Raw genomic sequence first — 22,287 nt, 5'->3', positions numbered from 1 at the left:
CTCATGCTACGCTGATGCTGACTGGGCCGGAGACGCCAAAGGCCGCAAAAGCACATCTGGGTACATATTCTACTTAAATAACTGCCCAGTGCATTGGTACTCAGGCAAACAAATCCTGGTGGCAACTTCGACTACCGAAGCCGAATACATATGCCTCTCCAAAGCCGCCAACAACCTCATCTGGTTCGACGACCTACTTGCCAGCGTGTGGAGAGAACCAGCTTACCCAATAAATATATATGAAGATAACAAAGCCGCCATAGAGATATCCATGTCCGACGCTGTAGGACAAAGGTCAAGGCACATAGACATAAAATATAAGCACGTTAGACAGCTCTCCAGAATTGGTTTCATAAAAGCCATACACTGCGATACAGAGGAACAGACCGCAGACATACTCACGAAACCCCTACAAGGCAAACAACACTCACACTTAGTTTCCAAGCTCAACATCCACCCCAGGGTACCAACTAGTCAGTCAGGCCTACAGACACGGGTCAGGCATTTAGAGGGGGATTTGTCAGGTATAAATGCTCTGCCCGTGCCAGGGATCAGCTATAGTGCAGTAGTGCAGGGGTTAACCCAGACTCCCACCTGGTCAGCTCCTCCCATAGGCCCCTCCTTACCTGAATCCCCGCCCACAGGTATAAAAGGTGGGCACACCTCTCCTCACCCCAGTTCCTGATGCATTCAAGTGATGATGTGATGAACCTGCAAATAAAAGAGTTATATTTTACCAGATGACTCAAGTCTCTTTATTGGGCCTGATCCACCATTCCTTGTAACACTAAAACCATTTCCCCATCCCGACGGGAGGCCTGCCACTGCCTGCCCGAGGAGTTCAGATGGAAAAGGGTTATGAAGAGGGAGGGATGTAAAACGCCAGCAGGGATGACCGGTCCTGGTTCTGAGTCTTGGCTGCCACATCTGCAAGGGTGTTTCTTTGCTCATCTCCCCAGGGACTTTAGTTCTCCCTCTTGCAAGATCCTGCCTCCTCCTCCTTCTCATCCCCCTGAACTGAAGGAAGAAAACCACCAAGCACCCCATAATCCTCCTCCTCCTCCTCTCCACAAGCCCCCCACCTTCCCCCCCCCCCCCGTCTTCTAGCACTGATGATATCTTGTTGGGTCATGAAATGTCTGCAAAAACATCACCAAGTTCAGTGAGCACCAAGGAATGCCATATTCCTCTTCCTCTTCCTCCTCCTCCTCTAACCCCGCCTTCTAACTCTGATGATATTACCTAGTTGGGTCATGAAACATCTCCAAGAAAACAACCAAGTTCAGAGAGCACTAAGGACCCCAGATCTCCTCCTCCTCCTCCTCTCCCTCTTCTTCTTCTTCTTCTTCTTCTTCTTCTTCTTCTTCTTCTTCTTCTTCTTCTTCTTCTTCCTCCTCCTCCTCCTCTTCTTCCTCCTCCTCTTCCTCTCCCTCTTCTTCCTCTCCTTCTTCCTCTTCTCCACCTCCTCCTCTTCCTCCTCCTCTTCTTCCTCCTCCTCTTCTTCTTCCTCCTCCTCCTCCCCCTCCTCCTCCTCTTCCTCTCCTTCTTCCTCTCCTTCTTCCTCTTCTCCACCTCCTCTTCCTCCTCCTCTTCTTCTTCCTCCTCCTCCTCCTCCTCTTCTTCCTCCTCCCCCTCCCCCTCCTCTTCTTCCTCCTCTTCTTCCTACTCCTCCTCCTCCTCTTCTTCCTCTCCCTCTTCTTCCTCTTCTCCTCCTCCTCTTCCTCTCTTCTTCCTCCTCCTCCTCTTCCTCCTCCTCCTCTTCTTCTTCTCCTTCTTCCTCTTCTTCTCCTCCTCCTCTCCGCAAAACTCCCTTTTACTACTGATAAAGTTATCTAGCTGCGTCATCAGATGTCTGCAAGAAAACCACCAAGCCCACAGCACACCTAGACCTCCTCCTCCTCCTCTAGCCCTGATGAGGTTCCCTAGTTGGGTCATGAAATGTCTCCAAGAAAACCACCCAGCTCAGAGACCACCCAGGAACCCCCCACAGTTCAACCCAGAGCTCCAGAGATGCTCTTCTATCGATGTGTTCCCGTACAGTTTGCGAACCAGAAACCGAGGCCAACCACCGTGGCATGGAATCTCTCTGGGAAAGGCGCAAGGTGCACCTGGCGCTCCCTCGCTGGGAGCCAAGTGGAGGGCGGAGGCCACGGACCGAAAGGTGCAGAGTTCAGAGCAGACGGCGGGGCTACAGGTAGGCTCCCTTCTGGGCGCCCGCGGGCTCAGGGATGCCGGAGCAGGGGGCGCCCAGGTTTCCCCTCCCCTCTCCCCAAAAGGGCCGGCTGAGCATCTGGGCTGAGCGCGGGGGGGGGGGGGTGGGAGAGAAGGAACTACAGACCCCCCCTCCAGTCCCCATGCCAGGAGCTGCAGAGGAGGGGGGGGAGAGGTGCAGCGGGCGCCAGGTTGGCGAGGCAGCGAGTCCTGGGATTCCCCCTTTCTGGCCCCGCCCCTCCCGATGACGTCACGGGGACTTCTCTCCACCTCCTCCTCCTCTTCCTCCTCCCTATCCCGGAGGCCAGCTCGGACCTCCGGGCAGCTTAAGGCCGGCCATGGCCGAGGGAGGCTTGTGCCTCCGCCGCCGCTGGAAGCGCCACATCGTCCGGCAGCTGCAGCAGCGCGACCGGGCGCAGAAAGCGCGATTCTGGGATCTCGTGCAAGCCTGTGAGTGGGAAAGGGAGGTTGGGGGGGGGGGAGAGCGGCGCTCTGCACGCGCCCAGAGGCTGCCTTGCCAATTTTGGGGAGGGGGGGATGAAAGAAGGCTCAGAGGCTGCATTGCTGGAGGGGAGACCGTGCAAGGGCCTCGGGGGCGCTTTGCACGCGCCCAGAGGCTGCCCTGCCGGTTGGTAGGGAGAAAAGAAAAGGGGGGGCCGCGGGGCGCTCTGCACTGGCCCAGAGGTTGCCTTGCTGGAGGGGAGACTATATACGTGGTCGGGAAGCGCTCTGCACGCGACCAGAGGTTGCCTTGCTGGAGGGGAGACGGTACAAGGGGGCCGGGAAGCGCTCTGCACACGCCCAGAGGTTGCATTGCTAGAGGGGAGACGGTACAAGGGGGTCGGGAAGCGCTCTGCACGCGCCCAGAGGTTGCCTCGCTGGAGGGGAGACGGTACAAGGGGGTCGGGAAGCGCTCTGCACGCGCCCAGAGGCTGCCTTGCTGGAGGGGAGACTGTATAAGGGGTGGGGAAGCGCTCTGCACGCGCCCAGAGGCTGCCTTGCTGGAGGGGATACTGTATAAGGGGTGGGGAAGCGCTCTGCACGCGCCCAGAGGTTGCCTTGCTGGAGGGGATACTGTATAAGGGGTGGGGAAGCGCTCTGCACGCGCCCAGAGGCTGCCTTGCTGGAGGGGATAGGAAGTAAAAGGAGCGCTCTGCATTGGCCCATTGCTGGAGGGGAGGCGATGAAGAGCTCACGAAGCGCTCTGTACGCGCTCAGTCTGTCCTGCAAGGGGGAGAGCAAAAGGGAGACCCCGGGGTGCTTTGCAGTTTGCACCCTCCCAGAGGATACATTACCAGCGCTCTGCACTAGCCCAGAGGCTGCCTGCCACTGGGAGGAGCGGGCGAAGAAGGGGCCGCATCCCCTCCGGGAGAGAGAGCATGTGCAAAGAGCGCAGCCAGCCGCTACCCCAAAGCAGCGCCGGCAGACACAGTGCAACGTTTCTGCTTCTCCTCTTCCCCAATTCTGGGGGGGTGAGGGCACTTTGGGGCATCTAGCACCCCCCCCACCCATCCCTCTAGGCATCCTTTCCGGCATTTCTTTTAGCCGGGATGGGAGCTGCTTGCCCTGGCACTGTGAGCTGGGCGTGGCTTCTTTTCCCAGCCCCTTGTGCCCCTCCCCAACCTGTCAGAAATGGTAGGGTCTGCTTGACGGTGGGGTTAGACTAGATGACCTACAAGGTCCCTTCCAACTCTTGTTAATCTCTATCTGTAATTTGGACAGCTCCCCTGGCCCAGATATCCGGTCTTTGCAGAGCTGCCGGGACCCTCCTGTGCCCCTCGGGCACTGCCAGCCCCCCCCAAATCCCCCTGTCACTTCATCTTTTGTGCCCAGGGGGATTTAATTTAATTTAATTTAATTTAATTTAATTTAATTTAATTTAATTTAATTTAATAGTTTAGTTTTAAAGTTTTAAAGTTTTAAAGTTTTAAATTTATATACCGCCCTTCTCCCGAAGGAAAACAACCAGAAAGACCGGCACGAATTTTGCACAGAAATACACGGGGATTTTGCATGCAGAGTCCTCGCTTTACGACGACTTTCGAGTTTCGACGTTTCTAAGCGAGGCGGTTGGGAAGTGAGTTTCGGGCCCGTTTCACAACTTGCATGGCCACAGCTGTTAAGCCAATCGCTGCGGTCGTTAAACAAGCCACGTGGTCCTTAAGTAAATCAGACTCCCCCTGTTGGCTTAGCTTGTCAGAAGCTAGCTAGGAAGGTCATACATGGGGATCGCGTGGTTCCCAGGACGTCATAAATTACACAGCCGGAAGTTTGATCACATGACTGTGGGGAAATGCTGTGATGGTCATATGTGTGAGGACTTGGAATAAGTCACTTGTTTTAGGGCGATTGCACTGGTGGACTTCAACTCCCAGAATTCCCCAGCCAGCCACTTGAAGATGGGTGGACTTCAACTCCCAGAATTCCCCAGCCAGCCAGGCTGGCTGGGGAATTCTGGGAGTTGAAGTCCACCCATCTTCAAGTAGCCAAGATTGAGAAACTGTTCAAAAATCACTTTTTAAAAGCCAGGAATTAACATTCAAGACACAAACTAAGCCGTCTACAGAGGAAGGATGAATCCGGAGGGCTGCGATTATGTTGGTTGCTGTTGGAAACTCCGTTTTTTTTTAAGAGCCCGTTGTCCTTTCCAAACTAATTTCTAAGTTTTATTTTTCCCAGTGTGCAAATTTAATAAATGCAATAACATGTTGAGACTTTGATCGCCCATGATTTGCAACCTTTGGCATGCCGGTGGTTCTTTTTTAAATTTCCTCAATTATTCACGATTTTATCTTGACAGAAAGTGAGAAAAAGAAGGCATTTGGCCAAAAACAAAAAAAAGGACATTTAACCAGTTACAAAGCCAGCTTTGTATTCTGTGTCCAGTGCGGGGACCGATCATAATTCAATTTTTTCAGTTCTGTTGTAACTTTGAATGATCGCTAAGCAAACAGTTTTAAATCAAGGACTCCATGTACTTCAACCTCCATGGAGCCCAAAATTTCCGTGGCGAAGAGAGACATCTGCTGAGTGAGTTTTGTCCTGTTTTACGACCTTCCTTGCCTCAGTCATTAAGTGAATCATTGCAGTTGTTAAATTAGTAACCCGGTTGTTAAGTGAATCTGGCTTCCCCGTTGATTTGATCTCAAAAGGGGATCATGTGACCCTAAATACCAGCCAGTTGGCAAGCATCCGAATTTTGATCACCTGACCACAAGGAGGCTGCAACGGTCGTAAGAGTGAAAAACGGTCATAACGTAAGTCACTTTTCTCAGTGCCATTGTAACCTTGAACGGTCACTAAATGAACGGTTGTAAGACAAGGACAACCTGTATTCAAATACAATCTAAGAAGCTGCCACTTTTAGCTGTTATTCCTGTTGAAGAATATAATATACGTTCTTTTAAAAAAGAGCTAATTGTATTTGCACAGTATTGGAAAAATGAGGAAACGCCGAGAAAGAGAAGAAGGTTAATAAAAAAAAAAAAATTAGATTGTGCAGAAATGGATAGATTGACATTAAAGATGAAAGAGAAGGAACATACAGAATCCTTTCGAATATGGGATTCGTTCTATAAATGGTTGGATAATAGAAGTAGAAATTAGTGCCGTGGTGGGATTCAACCGGTTCGCACCACTTCGGCCGAACCGATGGTTAAATTGCTGGCTGACCCCGCCCCGCCCCTCCTTATCTCGCCCCACCCACCTTGACGGATGCCTACAGTCACGTCTGTGGGACAGCCCAGCTGATCGCTGCCTGGTGAGTCTTCCTCCCTCAGCTGCCTCCCACGCAGAGGTGGGCTCCAGCCGGTTCGGACCTTGTTAACTTTTTGCCTAGTTCGGCAAACCGGTTGATAGCTGGCCCCTCCCAGCCACTCCTTATCTTGCCTTGGCCGCTAGGCGCTGGGAAAGCATTAATATGTAAGCAATTGACCCAGGCAATACACTCTTCACAAAGCACCTCTGTGTGTTAAATGAAAATGTACAAATAAACTGTAAAAACAAGACAAAGAGCTAAAACAAACAGCCAGCCTACATTGTCACTCTGCAAGAATAAAAAGGATGTGTGAAGCCTCTTTGTAGGCCTTGGAGTTCCCTTTTTGGACAACCTTGCAAACTGCAAAAGCAGAACAGGAAATGATTCAATTCCCATTTTTTTATTTTGCTGAATAATGTGAAGTTTAAAAGGTCAGCTTGGAAGACAGGAGCAGGAAAAAAATAAGATTTATCCCACCAGTGTACATGCAACACAACCGGCTCCGATTTGCACGAAGGAGAGAGAGGTTTGCCTCCCCTTGTTGGTGCATACCGAATACGGGTGGTCCCCGACTCGTTTAGTGACGGTTTGAGGTTGCGATGACCGTGAAAAGAGTGGTTGAATGAATCATGCGGTCATTAAGCAGCCAAAATGTCAAATCACGTGACTCTGGGGAGGCTGCAAAGGTCACTAAGAGAACGGTTGTAAGTTGAGGATTGTCTGTAAAAGAAAATAAAATACTGAAAAAAAGATATTGCACAGTCAAGCGAAATAAAATATTGAAAAAAGACATCGTAAAGCAAAATAAAAAATATTTTATAAGATTCTCTATGTAACATAAAATAAAATCTTTCTCACATGCTCGTCTTATCTACTGCCTTCTCCTACTGACATATTATGATTTATCACATGTTTGCATTTTATGATTTATGATTGCATCTTAAGATTTATGATCTATGACTTATCGCTTTGTTTTTTGTAAGTACACTGAGGGTTTCTGCAGCGGAGACAAATTCCTTGTGTGAGCAAAAACGCACTTGGCCAATAAAGAATTCTGTTCTGTTCTAATGTTCAATCTGTATAGGGTCTCTGGCTTAAGCCGGGGGTTGGACTAGAAGACCTCCAAGGTCCCTTCCAACTGTAAGGTTCTATTCTATTCTATTCTACTCTATTCTATTCTATTCTATTTTCTATTTCACATTCTGTTCTACTCTACTCTACTCTATTCTATTCATTATTTCATTATTCTATTCTATTCTATTCTATTCTATCCTATTCTGAATTCTGTTCTATTCTACTCTACTCTACTCTACTCTATTCATTATTTCATAATTCAATTCAATTCTATTCTACTCTACTCTATTCTATTCATTATTTCATATTCTATTCTATTCTATTTGAATTCTGTTCTGTTCTATTCTACTCTATTCATTATTTCATAATCCTATTCTATTCTATTCTATTCTATTCTGAATTCTGTTCTATTCTATTCTATTCTATTCTATTCATTATTTCATAATTCTATTCTATTCTACTCTATTCTATTCATTATTTCATATTCTATTCTATTTGAATTCTGTTCTGTTCTACTCTACTCTACTCTATTCATTATTTCATAATTCTATTCTATTCTATTCATTATTTCATAATTCAATTCTATTCTATTCTATTCTACTCTATTCTATTCATTATTTCATATTCTATTCTATTCTATTTGAATTCTGTTCTGTTCTATTCTACTCTATTCATTATTTCATAATCCTATTCTATTCTATTCTATTCTATTCTGAATTCTGTTCTATTCTATTCTATTCTATTCTATTCATTATTTCATAATTCTATTCTATTCTACTCTATTCTATTCATTATTTCATATTCTATTCTATTTGAATTCTGTTCTGTTCTACTCTACTCTACTCTATTCATTATTTCATAATTCTATTCTATTCTATTCATTATTTCATAATTCAATTCTATTCTATTCTATTCTACTCTATTCTATTCATTATTTCATATTCTATTCTATTCTATTTGAATTCTGTTCTGTTCTATTCTACTCTATTCATTATTTCATAATCCTATTCTATTCTATTCTATTCTATTCTGAATTCTGTTCTATTCTATTCTATTCTATTCTATTCATTATTTCATAATTCTATTCTATTCTACTCTATTCTATTCATTATTTCATATTCTATTCTATTTGAATTCTGTTCTGTTCTACTCTACTCTACTCTATTCATTATTTCATAATTCTATTCTATTCTATTCATTATTTCATAATTCAATTCTATTCTATTCTATTCTACTCTATTCTATTCATTATTTCATATTCTATTCTATTCTATTTGAATTCTGTTCTGTTCTATTCTACTCTATTCTATTCATTATTTCATATTGTATTCTATTCTATTCTATTTGAATTCTATTCTATTCTATACTCTACCCTATTCTATTCATTATTTCATAATTCTATACTATTCTACTCTACTCTATTCTATTCATTATTTCATATTCTATTCCATATTCTGTTTCATATTCTGTTTCATATTCTATTTCATATTCTATTTTATTTCATATTCTATTCTGTTCTATTCTATTTCATATTCTATTTCATATTCTATTCTACTCTACTCTACTCTACTCTACTCTACTCTACTCTACTCTACTCTACTCTATTCCTATTCCTATTCCTATTCCTGTTCCATTCTACAGTATTAATATTCTATTCTGTTCCCTTCAATTCTGCTCCATTCCATTCCAAAATATAAAAGGCATTATAAGGTAAAACAAAACAATAAACAAAGAGCATTTTTGATCCCGTTCACATAACGATAGGAAACTGCATGGATGCAAACTCAAATGCAGGAGTTGAGTTTGACTCCCAAGACGATCCGAGTTGCAGCACTTGCAAACATGCTGAGGACGTTGGGCGACAGTAGGCTGGTTCCCCTTGAGTGTAATGACTTAACAGGTGTAATAATCCCGTAGTAATTATATTCGGCCCATTAGGCAGCTGAACTCATACTGTGTTCTTGACTGTTGTTAATTAAGTTAGACTTACCTTTGATTGCTTAATGGAGCGATATGGCTGGCAGGTTTTCTTCCTGGAAATGTTGAACGTGACTTGAGTGGCTTTCCAGAATATCATTGACGGCAGCTAAAATAATTTTTGTGTAAGCTTTCAAGTCCTTGTTGACACCTGGTGAATGGCAAGGTTTCAGTTGTGGTTTGCCATTGCTCGCTTCCTAGGGCTGAGTGAAGATGGCTGGTCCAGCCAGCTTTTGTGCCAATGATGTGGAACTAAAACTCCCTGTCTCCTGGTGATTGGCCCAAAGTCACCCAGTTGGCATTCATGCTTAAGTGGAACTAGAACTCACCATCTCCTGGTGATTGGCCCAAAGTCACCCAGTTGGCATTCATGCTTAAGTCAGAACTAGAACTCCCCGTCTCCTGGTGATTGGCCCAAAGTCACCCAGTTGGCATTCATGCTTAAGTGGAACTAGAACTCCCCGTCTCCTGGTGATTGGCCCAAAGTCACCCAGTTGGCATTCATGCTTAAATCAGAACTAGAACTCACCGTCTCCTGGTGATTGGCCCAAAGTCACCCAGTTGGCATTCATGCTTAAGTGGAACTAGAACTCACCGTCTCCTGGTGATTGGCCCAAAGTCACCCACTTGGCATTCATGCTTAAGTCAGAACTAGAACTCCCTGTCTCCTGGTGATTGGCCCAAAGTCACCCAGTTGGCATTCATGCTTAAGTGGAACTAGAACTCACCATCTCCTGGTGATTGGCCCAAAGTCACCCAGTTGGCATTCATGCTTAAGTCAGAACTAGAACTCCCTGTCTCCTGGTGATTGGCCCAAAGTCACCCAGTTGGCATTCATGCTTAAGTGGAACTAGAACTCACCATCTCCTGGTGATTGGCCCAAAGTCACCCAGTTGGCATTCATGCTTAAGTCAGAACTAGAACTCCCCGTCTCCTGGTGATTGGCCCAAAGTCACCCAGTTGGCATTCATGCTTAAGTGGAACTAGAACTCACCGTCTCCTGGTGATTGGCCCAAAGTCACCCACTTGGCATTCATGCTTAAGTCAGAACTAGAACTCCCCGTCTCCTGGTGATTGGCCCAAAGTCACCCAGTTGGCATTCATGCTTAAGTCAGAACTAGAACTCCCTGTCTCCTGGTGATTGGCCCAAAGTCACCCAGTTGGCATTCATGCTTAAGTCAGAACTAGAACTCCCCGTCTCCTGGTGATTGGCCCAAAGTCACCCAGTTGGCATTCATGCTTAAGTGGAACTAGAACTCACCGTCTCCTGGTGATTGGCCCAAAGTCACCCACTTGGCATTCATGCTTAAGTCAGAACTAGAACTCCCCGTCTCCTGGTGATTGGCCCAAAGTCACCCAGTTGGCATTCATGCTTAAGTGGAACTAGAACTCCCCGTCTCCTGGTGATTGGCCCAAAGTCACCCAGTTGGCATTCATGCTTAAGTCAGAACTAGAACTCCCTGTCTCCTGGTGATTGGCCCAAAGTCACCCAGTTGGCATTCATGCTTAAGTGGAACTAGAACTCACCATCTCCTGGTGATTGGCCCAAAGTCACCCAATTGGCATTCATGCTTAAGTCAGAACTAGAACTCCCTGTCTCCTGGTGATTGGCCCAAAGTCACCCAGTTGGCATTCATGCTTAAGTCAGAACTAGAACTCCCTGTCTCCTGGTGATTGGCCCAAAGTCACCCAGTTGGCATTCATGCTTAAGGTGGAACTAGAACTCACCATCTCCTGGTGATTGGTCCAAAGTCATCCAGTTGGCATTCATGCTTAAGGTGGAACTAGAACTCACCATTGTTAAGGAATTCGCAGAGTAACCCTTGAATAGCAAGGGTTTGTACATGAAAACGTTTGAGAATAGGTACGAATAAACACAGTCAACACACAGATACACTGAGTTGTGTTTACTTTCAGGAACTAGTAAGGCACAGTCCAATAAACAGTCCCGGTTATACACATATAAAGCAGGAGATAGCAAAACGACAGTCCAGGGATAATCTAATAGCAAAGTCTTCTTACCAGTCGTCGTAGTCATTCACAATAAACAGTTCTTCCGGATTTGCAAACTAGCATACAGAGATATCAGAGAGCAAGAACAGCAAAGAAAAACAAACCATGTTTCTATCTCCCTCTTAAGGAGATTGGCTACAGAGCTAACCAATCAGGACACAGTATGATGCAATACAGCAGTCTTAAAGCTATATTGAGGGTTTATATATGGCTAGCCCAACAAAGTGGGTAATACTCATTTCCTAACAACCATCTTCCAACTTCTAACCGGATGTAACAGAAATGATTACAAAACAGGACAAAGGTGAATTTGCTGCTGGAAAATGAGATAACAGCTCTGTATCACACAAACACAATTAACCTGGTTACTGAAAGAAACGAGCCGAAAAGGCCAGAAACTGACCAAGAAATGATAAACCATAGTCACATCCCTGTGGAATGCTGCACCCAGTCCCAAAAGTGAGTTGGTTGCCAAGCGCTGAAAATTGTGGTCCTGTGACTAAGGTGTGTGTGTGTGTATCTCTCTGGATGTTTGCGCATAGATTTTGGAAGTCCAGAGCCAGGTCGTAAGTAGCTTTTCGGGAGTCCGTCGTAATTGCAACGGGTCCCAAAGCGATCCCTCGTAAATTAAGGAATATTTGAAAGCATGAGGTGCCCATCTCAGCGCCCCAATTCCAGTTCTACAGTTTGACTTGTATTTCTCTTCACTTCCAGAAGTGAGTTCCGGAAAAAGACATTGATTAAAACAGACCCTATTTGGATGGAAAATAGAATACTGCAAACATCCGGTACAGGATTGCAAGGGACCTTGGAGGTCTTCTAGTCTGACCCTCTGCTTAAGCAGGAGATCCTATACCATTTCAGATGAATGGTTGTCCAATCTCTTCTTAAAAGCCTCCAATGATGGAGCACCCACGATTTCTGGTGGCAAGCTGTTCCACTGATTCATTCTTCTCACTGTTGGGAAATTTCTTCTTAGTTCCACGTTGCTTCTCTTCTACATGAGTTTCCACCCATTGCTTCTTCTCCTGCCTTCAGGTGCTTTGGAGAATAGCTTGACTCCCTCTTCTTTGGGGCAGCCCCTGAGATATCAGAACACTGCTATCATGTCAACCTTAGTCCTTCTATTCATTAAATTAAACATACACAATTTTTGCAACCGTTCTTCATATGTTTTAGCCTTAAATGCCCTAATCCTCTTTGTTGCTCTTCTCTGCACTCTTTCTAGAGTCTCCACATCTTTTTTTACATCGTGGCGACCAAAACTGGATGCAATATTCCAAGTGTGGCCTTACCAAGGAATTATAAAGTGGTCCCCTGGAATAATATGAATATTAATCGTTAACTTTTCTCTTTGTTCTCGTCGCTGATGTTCTCATTCCTGTCTTACAGATACCAAGCTGCTAGAGAAATCCAACTTGGATGATCTTTCTGTGCCATTCCAAATTCCATCTGTGGATCATCAGATGGGGGGTCCCCCTGCTTGCAGGTAACCAAAAATCGAGGTTGTCTTTGTTGGGTCTTTTATTTTAATTTATTAAATTTGTTTTGTCACCCGTCTCTCGCCACAAAACGATTCTTCCGCCGCTTCAGGAAACTTGGAGTTCTTTTGTAGGAGAAGAGCCAGAGTCTCGGTGACCAAATAAACAAATAAATAAATAAATCATGAGGACTAGTAACTCCATTTCAGATGACGCCATTTGAATGGGGGGGGGGGGAGGGAATGTAAATTTTTGCAGGCCGCAGCAATTCAATTGGGGAGCTAGGAGGGAAGATGGGGTAGCTAAGCAGATGTAAATTCCTTGCGAGAAAAATATTGCAAGCGTCGTATCGATTGTAAACCGTTCTAATTTAATTCAAGCAGGAGATCCTATACTATTCTGGACAAATAGCTATCCAGTCTCTTCTTGAAAACCTCCAGTGATGGAGCACCCACGACTTCTGGTGGCAAGTTGTTCCACTGACTAATTGTCCTCACTGTCAGGAAATTCCTCCTTAGTTCCAGATTGCTTCTCTCCTGGATTAGTTTCCATCCATTGCTTCTTGTCCTTGCCTTCATTCAGTGCTTTGGAGAACCTCAAAAGCAGTTTCTCTTTCATCGATGAGTCTGCATGAGAAAGGGTTGCAAAAAACGGTCTCTCCCAATCTCCTGATCGTCTAAGAATCTTTCCAGAGGGACCAATTCAGTGCTGGATGATCTCTGGCACCCCCAACTCACTCCTTCTCCTCCTCCAGCGAGTCCTTGACTTACAACAATTCATTCCACATTACAACAGCCCTGAAAAAAGTGACTAGCTGTGTCCGTTTTTCACCCTTACGACCCGTTGCAGCGTTCCTTTGCTCAAGGGATCAAAATTCAGACTCTTGGCACAAGTGACTCACATTTATGACCGTCGCACTGTCCCCGGGGGAGGGGTGTGTGTCACGGGATCCCCTTTTGTGACCGTCTGGTGGGTTTCACATTTTGTTACCACCAGTAACAACCGGTTCTCTGCCCTAATGATTTCTTCCAACAACCAGTTGGCCAAACTGCTCAGAAAGTTAACAACCGGTTCTCCCAAAGTGGTGCGAACCGGCTGGATCCCACCACTGACGCATACACACTCACTTCACACGCGGGCGCATCTTCCACGTATGCACCCGGCCTCAAAAACATGCCTAAATAGGACAACATAGAGCCGGAGCAGGTGGGCAATCCCACCTGTAATTTCCGCTACCTATTCGCCCGAACCGGCTGAATACCGCTTAAGCCAGTGTTTCTCAATCTTGGAAGCTTGAAGATGGGTGGACTTCAACTCCCAATGCTGGCTGGGGGATTCTGGGAGTTGAAGTCCACCCATCTTCAAACTTCCAAGGTTGAGAAACACTGGGTTAAGCCGTTCTCAACCTCTGTTGAGAACTGCTTAACAAACGTAGCAAGAAAAGTCGTAAAACGGAGCAAACTCGCTTCATTTCATTTATTGGATTTATATACCGCCCTACTCCCGAAGGACTCAGAGCGGTGAACAGCCACAGAATAAAACACATAAATACAAAATTTAAAAACAGAATAAAACCGAATTAAACAATTTTGCCGAGACAAATTTAAAACACCCAATAATTTAAAAAACAAATTAAAATTTACATTTTAAAGGGGAAAGATTTAAGCCAGGCTGGCTTGATGGAATAAAAAAGTCTTGAGAGCGCGACGGAAGGTGCACAGATCCAAGATCCTCCGTATCTCCGGGGGGAGCTCATTCCAGATAGTAGGTGCCCCCACAGAGAAGGCTCTCCCCCTGGGGGCCGCCAGTCGACATTGTTTGGCCGACGGCACCCGGAGGAGCCCCTCTCTATGGGAGCGTACTGGCCGGTGGGAGGCTATTGGTGGTAGCAGGCGGTCCTGTAAGTAACCAGGTCCTGAGCCATGGAGCGCTCTAAAGGTGGTAACCAAGACCTTGAAGCGCACCCGGAAGACCACCGGGAGCCAGTGCAGCTCGCGCAGGAGAGGTGTTACATGGGAACGCTACGTCGCTCCCATAACCACGAATGTGAACCCATAACCACGAAGCTTAACAAATGTCTCACTTAACAGCATTGATTTTGGGCTCCATTGCGGTCGTAAGCCGAGGACTACCTGCATTCTGGATCTCTGCTGTCCCTTTTTCTTTGATCTCTGCTACGGGACAGCTACCGATTCAATTTCTTTCAGTTGTGGTTCTCCTGGAAGTATCTGAGAAGCTGGGCTGGGGACGGGGCAGAGAAGCTGCCGAATCCGGCATGGTTTCTTGTGGGGACCTGGAAAGGAAGGGCAGGGCTGCCTCATGTCAAGAGCCTGACCTGAATGGATTTTACGGAAGGGCCCTGCCCTCCTTGGCTGAATGGGCATCTCTCTGTTCCAGCAGGGAGAAAGGCCGTTGTAGGCCCAGTTATGCACCAGGCTCTGAATCAGCTGCTCATCAGTTGAGCTTCCATGGTCCATTCTGCAGTTTCTACAGGGAGGGGCCGGTTTGTTCTGCTGGGGCTGCCAAGCCAGTAACTCTTGCCTCTCCCACATCCCTCCCTCCTTCGCCCCCTCCCTTCTGCCCAGGGGTGAAATGCTCCCGGTTCGGACCGGATCGCCCGATCCAGTAGCGATGGAGGCGGGTGGTTCGGAGAACCGGTAGCAAAAATCCCTGCCCCCTCCCACACCCCCCCGTTGCCCAGCCGAGCCGCGCAATCATCAGAGGCTTTTTTTTTTTATTATTTTCAAAAACATTTTTTCTACAACCTCTTTGGCCGAAAAAATGCTTTTAAAAGTAAAAAAGAAAGAAAAAGCCTTTGATGATCGCACGGCTCAGCTGGGATCATCAGAGGCTTTTAAAAGCATTTTTTTGCTACAACCTTTTCGGCTGAAGAGATTGTAGAAAAAATGTTTTTTAAAAGGAAAAAAAGCCTCTGCCGATCAGGCAAGTCAGCTGGGATCGTCAGAGGCTTAAAAAAAAAAAAAAGAAAGCCTCTGCCCATCAGGCAACTCAGCTGGGATCATCAGAGGCTTTTAAAGGCATTTTTTTGCTACAACCTTTTCGGCTGAAGAGATTGTAGAAAAAATGTTTTTAAAAGGAAAAAAAAGCCTCTGCCGATCAGGCAAGTCAGCTGGGATCGTCAGAGGCTTAAAAAAAAAAAAAGAAAGCCTCTGCCCATCAGGCAACTCAGCTGGGATCGTCAGAGGCTTTTAAAAGCATTTTTTTTACAACCTCTTCAGCCAAAGAGGTTGTAGAAAAAATGGTTTTAAATTTTTTTAAAAAAAAAAAGTTGGCCACGCCCACTCAGTCATATTACCCACCCACCCACCAAGCCACGCCCACAGAACCGGTAGTAACAAATTTTACATTTCACCACTGCTTCTGCCCTTCTTTCTTTTCCTCCTGTCCCTTCCCCCATCTTGCTTCCTTCCTTCCAGCCATCCTTCCCTCGAAGGATGTGTTGGAAATTGGAGAAAAATGATCCCTCCCCTTCTGATGAGAGAGGGACGTACAATTTTGACCTAGGTGGCCTCTTCGACCCCTCTTTCAAACCAGTGGTCCTCTCTATCCAAAATGTGCACTCTGCTGTCTTCAAAAGAGCGGCCTTTGTCTTTTAAATGCAGATGGACCGCTTAATCTCGTCCTGATGGGTTTGTTCTCCTAGGTTGTGTCATACGTTTGTGAAGTGGCTGTTTTGTTTCCCCAACGTGCAGATCTGCTACATGGCTCATTGCATTGCATCGCATATACCATGTTGTTCAGTTTGTGTCTGGGTGTTTTGTCCTTTGGGGTAGACAAGCTTCTGCCTTAGTGTCTTCTTGTTCTGTCCCCGTACCACGCACACACACCCACAGACGGCCCGGAGTTAATAAGCCACACGACAAAGTCTTTGAAGATAAAGCTGGCAGCAACCCAGTGGCTAGCTGCCAATTCAGACTTTACTCACACAAAACAAAGATTAGACTGCAAGCATTCCGATAAAGCAGGCAAAGATTCCGCAATACAAGGATTAGTCCAAATGCAGTCTGATAAAGCAGGCAAAGTCCAGTAACGCAGAGATCATGGATTATTTCTAGTTTTTGCTCGTCACAAACTGAACCGGCCACCACACCCACATTTATACCCTGTGGGGTGTGGTCCAGTGACTCAGCTAATCTCTGGCACGCCTTCCCCTCTGCTGCGCACGCTTCTCCCTGCGCCTCTGCCAAGGGTCCAGCCAGCACTTATCTCCTTCGTCGCTGTCCACCTGTGGCTGCGGGGATGTGCTTGGCTCTGGGCTATCTCTTGGCCTTCGGTGTCCTCCGGAGGCATTGCCAGAGAGGAGGGTCCTGGAGAGGGAGGCCTTGCCAACTCCTCTCCCTCACTCTCAGAGTCTGCATCTGTCGATAGCCCAGGCTCAGGCAACGGAGCCACAACACTTCTTGGGTTCGAAGAGTGCACGTATGTTGGGTTGGCTGAAGATCCTCCTGAGCCTTTCTGATATTCCTGCAACGTTTATTGTTCTCTCTTCGTTGACTGTGTGTGGAGATTCTCGGTCATCCAGGTCATGGTTGTCCCAAAGGTGCTTTTCTTTTCGTCAAGAGGCAACTGGATTTTCTGGGTTTTCGAGTTTTTCAAACTTGACGGGGAAAAAAACATATTTGGAACTCTTCATTGTCTGTTATGGAGGAGCTCCTATAGCAGAGGTCTTCAAACTTGGCAGCTTTAAGATTTGTGGACTTCAAGTCCCAGAATTCTCCAGCGATAGATAGATAGATAGATGATAGATAGGTAGGTAGGTAGGTAGGTAGGTCAGGGACTCCAGATCTGGTTCAGGCACAGATAAGACAAAAACATACTCAACCTCCATGTTATTCTGTTAATTAAGCAGTGGAACTACTTGTCACCAGAAGTTGCGGCTTCGCCATCCCTTGAAGGCTTTTTTTTTTTTTTTAATTTGATTTATATGCCGCCCTTCTCCGGAGGCTCAGGGCGGCTTACAATGCGTTAAGCAATAGCCTTCATACTTTTGTATATTTTATACAAAGTCATCTTATTGCCCCCCACAAACTGGGTCCTCATTTCACCTACCTTTGAAAGGATGGAAGTCTGAGTCAACCTTGAGCCTGGCAAGATTCAAACCTGCAGTAATTGCAGGCATCTGGTCTTAATAACCAGCTTAATAACAGGGTGCCTTAGACCACTGTACTACCAAGGCTCTTAAGAGACGATCGGACAGTCCTTGGCCTGAACTGTTATAGGGCTTCCTGCCTGAGTAGGGGTCAGACTAGAGGACCTTCAAGGTCCCAACCAACATAGTTATTCTGTTATCCAACCACAGATCTGGTTGGGTCAGATGCATTTGTGAGAGGACGCCCTGGGCAACTGCAGACTGCCTTCCGGTCAGTGTTTGTTGTTGTTATTTGTGAAGTCGTGTCCGACCCATCACAACCCCATGGACAACGTTCCTCCAGGCCTTCCTGTCCTCTACCATCCTCTGGAGTCCATTGAAGCTCACGCTGACTGCTTCAGTGACTCCATCCAGCCACCTCGTTCTCTGCCGTCCCCTTCTTCTTCTTTTGCCCTCGATCGTTCCCAGCATTATTAGGCTCTTCTCCAGGGAGTCCTTCCTTCTCATCAGGTGGCCAAAGGATTTGAGTTTCATCTTCAGGATCTGGCCTTCTAAAGAGCAGTCAGGGTTGATCTCCTCTAGGACCGACCGGTTGGATGGCCTTGCAGTCCAAGGGACTCGCAGGAGTCACTTGGATCTATCTATCTATCTATCTATCTATCATCTATCTATCTATCTATCTATCTATCTATCTATCTATCTATCTATCTATCTGTTGTTGTTGTTGTTAGTTGTGAAGTTGTGTCTGATCCATTGTGACCTCATGGACAACGTTCCTCCAGGCCTTCCCGTCCTCTACCATCCCCTGGAGTCCATTGAAGCTCACGCCGACTGCTTCAGTGACTCCATCCAGCCACCTCGTTCTCTGCCGTCCCCTTCTTCTTCTTTTGCCCTCCATCATTCCCAGCATTCGGCTCTTCTCCAGGGAGTCCTTCCTTCTCATCAGGTGGCCAAAGTATCTGAGTTTCATCTTCAGGATCTGGCCTTCTAGAGAGCAGTCAGGGTTGATCTCCTCTAGGACTGACCGGTTGGATGGCCTTGCAGTCCAAGGGACTCGCAGGAGTCTCCTCCAGCACCAGAGTTCAAAGGCCTCCATTCTTTGGCCTTCTCAGCCTTCCTTATGGTCCAACTTTCACAGCCATCCATTGCAACTGGGAAAACCATGACTATAAGCACTTTTGTTGGCAGGGTGATGTCTCTGCTTTTTAGTAAGCTGTCTAGATTTGCCATAGCTTCCCTCCCCAGGAGCAAGCGCCTTTTGATTTCTTGGCTGCCGTCAGGTTCAGTTTCACTGTCTCTCAAAAACCTCTTTCTACAAGGTTCTGGTTTCTAACCAAGAATGCCATTCGCTTGCAGCCCCAAACATCCGTCTTCCGCTTGCGTTCCTGACACAGTTTGGGATTCTTCAACGCTGTTCATGTGTCTTCAGAATCGTCACGAAGACAACCTCTTGCAGTTGGAGACCGCCAATGGGGAGGTAAGCTTTGGACTTGGGTCTTTGGGCAACTCTCAGGCAACTCAGCTGGGACCGTCAGAGGCATTTAAAAGAAAAAAAAGCCTCTGCCGATCGGGTAAGTCAGCTGGGACCGTCAGAGGCTTTTGAAAGCATTTTTTTACAACCTCTTCGCTGAAGAGGTTGTAGAAAAAATGGTTTTAAAAGTAAAAAAAAAAAAATTGGCCACGCCCACCCAGTCACATTACCACCACCACCCCACCAAGCCACGGCCACAGAACCAGTAGTAACAAATTTTAGATTTCACTACTGGTGAAAATAGCCTACTCGGGGCTCTGGAGGCCCTCTGGAGGCCGGTAACGGGCCCGTTTCCGCACTTCTGAAACACGCACACCTCTCCCCCTGCACTCCCTGCCCCCACGCATGAGCGCGCAACCCCCCACGCATGTGCATTCATCTGCCCCCGGCGCATCCCAAAAATCGGCTGGAGGTGCGCACCTGTTCTGCCCCAGCTACGGACCCCAAAGAACGCAGCACACACAAAGTTTGTACAAAACTTAATTTACTAAACTAACTCAGTCTTTTTCAAAACAAAGGCTGTTAATAAACATTCTTAACAGCCTACAAGAAACCAAAGATAAAGTAATCATAATCTTACTAAGGTTGCCAGAAAGCCCAGAAGCAATTTGCAGAGAATCCAGACGCGAAGGAGAGTGAACTAAAGTTGTTCCCTGCAAATTGCTTCAGTCGGCGTTCCTCCTTAAATAGGCTAGGGGAGTGGCCAATTAGCCCCAAGCCTTACTCTCGAGGAGACCTCCTCCTGAGGAGCCACTCCTGCCTTTTGGCAGCTCTGCGCGCCCGTGCATCGAGAAGAGGCTCCTCCTCTTCGTCCTCTTCACTTAAAGGAGCTTCTGGAGGTTCTGAAGGCCCTGGCTGAGTCCCAGCCTCTGGCACCACATCTTCTCCAGCCTCCTCACTGTCCGACTCGAGTGCCAGCTGCACAGGCTGCACCACACCAGCCTCCTCGCTGTCAGAATCAGCTACAATCCGCACAGGCCGCTGACGGGGCACAACAGCACGTGTGCATGCACAATGGACGTGACCTGGGCAACGGCTTGTGTGCCCGCAGAGAGGGCAGCTGTGGCACATGTGCAAATCCAGAGAGGAAATTGTGACTTCCCATGATGCTCTCAAGTTCTTGAGATCTTCCTTGTTTTTGTAAACTGAGGATTTGCTTACCTGGGGTTAGAAAAATGAGCTGACAGCCTCTCTCTCTGGCTTGCAGATGGCATACAAGGTGTATGAATTGAACCAGGTGCTCCAAGCTAAGAATGCGGCCCTGGGGGACCAGAAGGACAGGTAAGGGGTCTCCGTGGGACCTAGATCTCTTTCTAGGTGCAGGCCTGGCAGCCTGGGCCTCTTGCCCCAGATGGAAGAAGGACAGGGCTATTGGGGAGCTGGGCTCTTGGGGGGGTCTGACGGTGCCCGGATCCTTCGCGTGTTTCACCTGTGAGTCTCAACCGTGGCAACTTTAAGATATGTGGACTTCAACTCCCAGGATTCCTCAGCAGGCTCTGCCAGCTTTCATGCTAAGGTGGGACTAGAATTCCCCGTCTCCTGGTGGTTGGCTTAAAAACCCAACTGGCTTTCAGCTGGGTGTAGGGGTTAAGGTGCTGGCTTAGAAACTGGGAGACTGTGAATTCTAGTCCCACTTTAGGCATGAAAGCCAGCTGGGTGATTTTGGGCTAATCACCAGGAGGCGGTGAGTTCTAGTCCTGCCTTAGGAATGAAAGCAGGCTGGGTGACTTTGGGCCAATCACCAGGAGACGGTGAGTTCTAGTCCTGCCTTAGGAATGAAAGCAGGCTGGGTGACTTTGGGCCAATCACCAGGAGGCGGTGAGTTCTAGTCCCTCCTTAGACATGAAAGCCAGCTGGGTGACTTTGGGCCAATCACCAGGAGACGGTGAGTTCTAGTCCCTCCTTAGACATGAAAGCCAGCTGGGTGACTTTGGGCCAATCACCAGGAGACGGTGAGTTCTAGTCCCTCCTTAGACATGAAAGCCAGCTGGGTGACTTTGGGCCAATCACCAGGAGGCGGTGAGTTCTAGTCCTGCCTTAGGAATGAAAGCTGGCTGGGTGACTTTGGGCCAATCACCAGGAGGCGGTGAGTTCTAGTCCCTCCTTAGACATGGAAGCCAGTTGGGTGACTTTGGGCTAATCTCCAGGAGGTGGTGAGTTCTAGTCCTACCATAGGCAAGAAAGCAGGCAGTGTGATTTTGGGCCCGTCCATCTCTCCCTCTCTCAGCCCAACCCTCCTCACAGGGTTGTTGTTGGGAAAACAGGAGGAAGGAGAATTAGTTCACATTCGAGTGACTTATATAAAGTCATAAAGTTAGGCTCAAAAAAAAGAAAAACTCAGATAAATAGAAGCAACCCGAACGTGCATCTCTTTTATTGCCCCAAAGGTGAGATTAGGAGGTCGCAAACATTTCCGCGTTTCGCTATTTCAGGCTGGCTGCTCTGAGCTGCCAACTGTCGGGGCTGCAGGGCTGGCGCTGCCAACTGCAGAGCCAGGCGGAGGAGCTCCGGTGCAGGAACAGCGCCCAGAAAGCCGAGTACGATTCCCTGCAGAGGCATTTCCAGCAGCGGGACGGGGAATTCCGCCAGGCCCAGGAAAACGGGGAGCGGCTCCTCCAGCAAGTCCTGCGGAGGAAGGCGGACTGGGCCCAGCACGAGAACCAGAGGATAGAAAGGTGAGAACAGGGGAGGGAGCTGAGTCAGATGCGGGGGGGGGGGGCTCTTTGGAGACCTGGAGGGGTCCTCGGTGCTCCCTGAGCTGGGTTGTTTTTCTGTAGACGTTTCATCACCCAACTAGGGAACCTCATCAGTGCAAAGGAGAATTGAACACTTGCACTGATGAGGGTCCCTAGTTGGGTGATGAAACGTCTACAGAAAAACAACCCAGCTCGGAGAGCACCAAGGACCCCACAGTTGTCTTCCTCCTCCTCCTCCTCCTCCTTCTCCTCCTCCTCTTCTTCCTCCTTCTCCTCCTTCTCCTCCTCCTCTTCCTCCTCCTCCTCCTCCTCCTCCTCCTCCTCCTCCTCTTCCTCCTCCTCCTCCTCCTCTTCCTCCACCACCACCTCCTCCTCCTCCTCCTCTTCCTCCTCCTCCTCTTCCTCTTCCTCCTCTTCCTCCTCCTCTTCCTCCTCCT

At 47.5% G+C, this 22,287-nt stretch overlaps 1 protein-coding gene across 1 annotated transcript in view; it reads left to right on the top strand.

Annotated features, from left to right (window-relative positions):
- The first annotated feature begins 2,549 nt into the window (after positions 1-2,549).
- LOC139326603 (protein Atg16l2-like) overlaps positions 2,550-22,287 on the top strand; it is a 41,124-nt gene continuing 21,386 nt past the window's right edge. Inside the window, 5 exon segments of the mRNA XM_070956541.1 lie at positions 2,550-2,661; positions 12,425-12,521; positions 18,980-19,100; positions 20,362-20,435; positions 21,587-21,829. Of these exon segments, the coding sequence (XP_070812642.1) occupies positions 2,550-2,661; positions 12,425-12,521; positions 18,980-19,100; positions 20,362-20,435; positions 21,587-21,829 (647 nt within the window).

This window comes from Pituophis catenifer, unplaced genomic scaffold (assembly GCF_029215685.1).
Source record: "Pituophis catenifer annectens isolate HBS135680 unplaced genomic scaffold, rPitCat1.0.hap2 SCAF_65, whole genome shotgun sequence".
Taxonomy (NCBI): domain Eukaryota; kingdom Metazoa; phylum Chordata; class Lepidosauria; order Squamata; family Colubridae; genus Pituophis; species Pituophis catenifer.
Note: the sequence above shows the minus strand (reverse complement) of the source record. Positions and strands in the feature narration are given on the sequence as shown.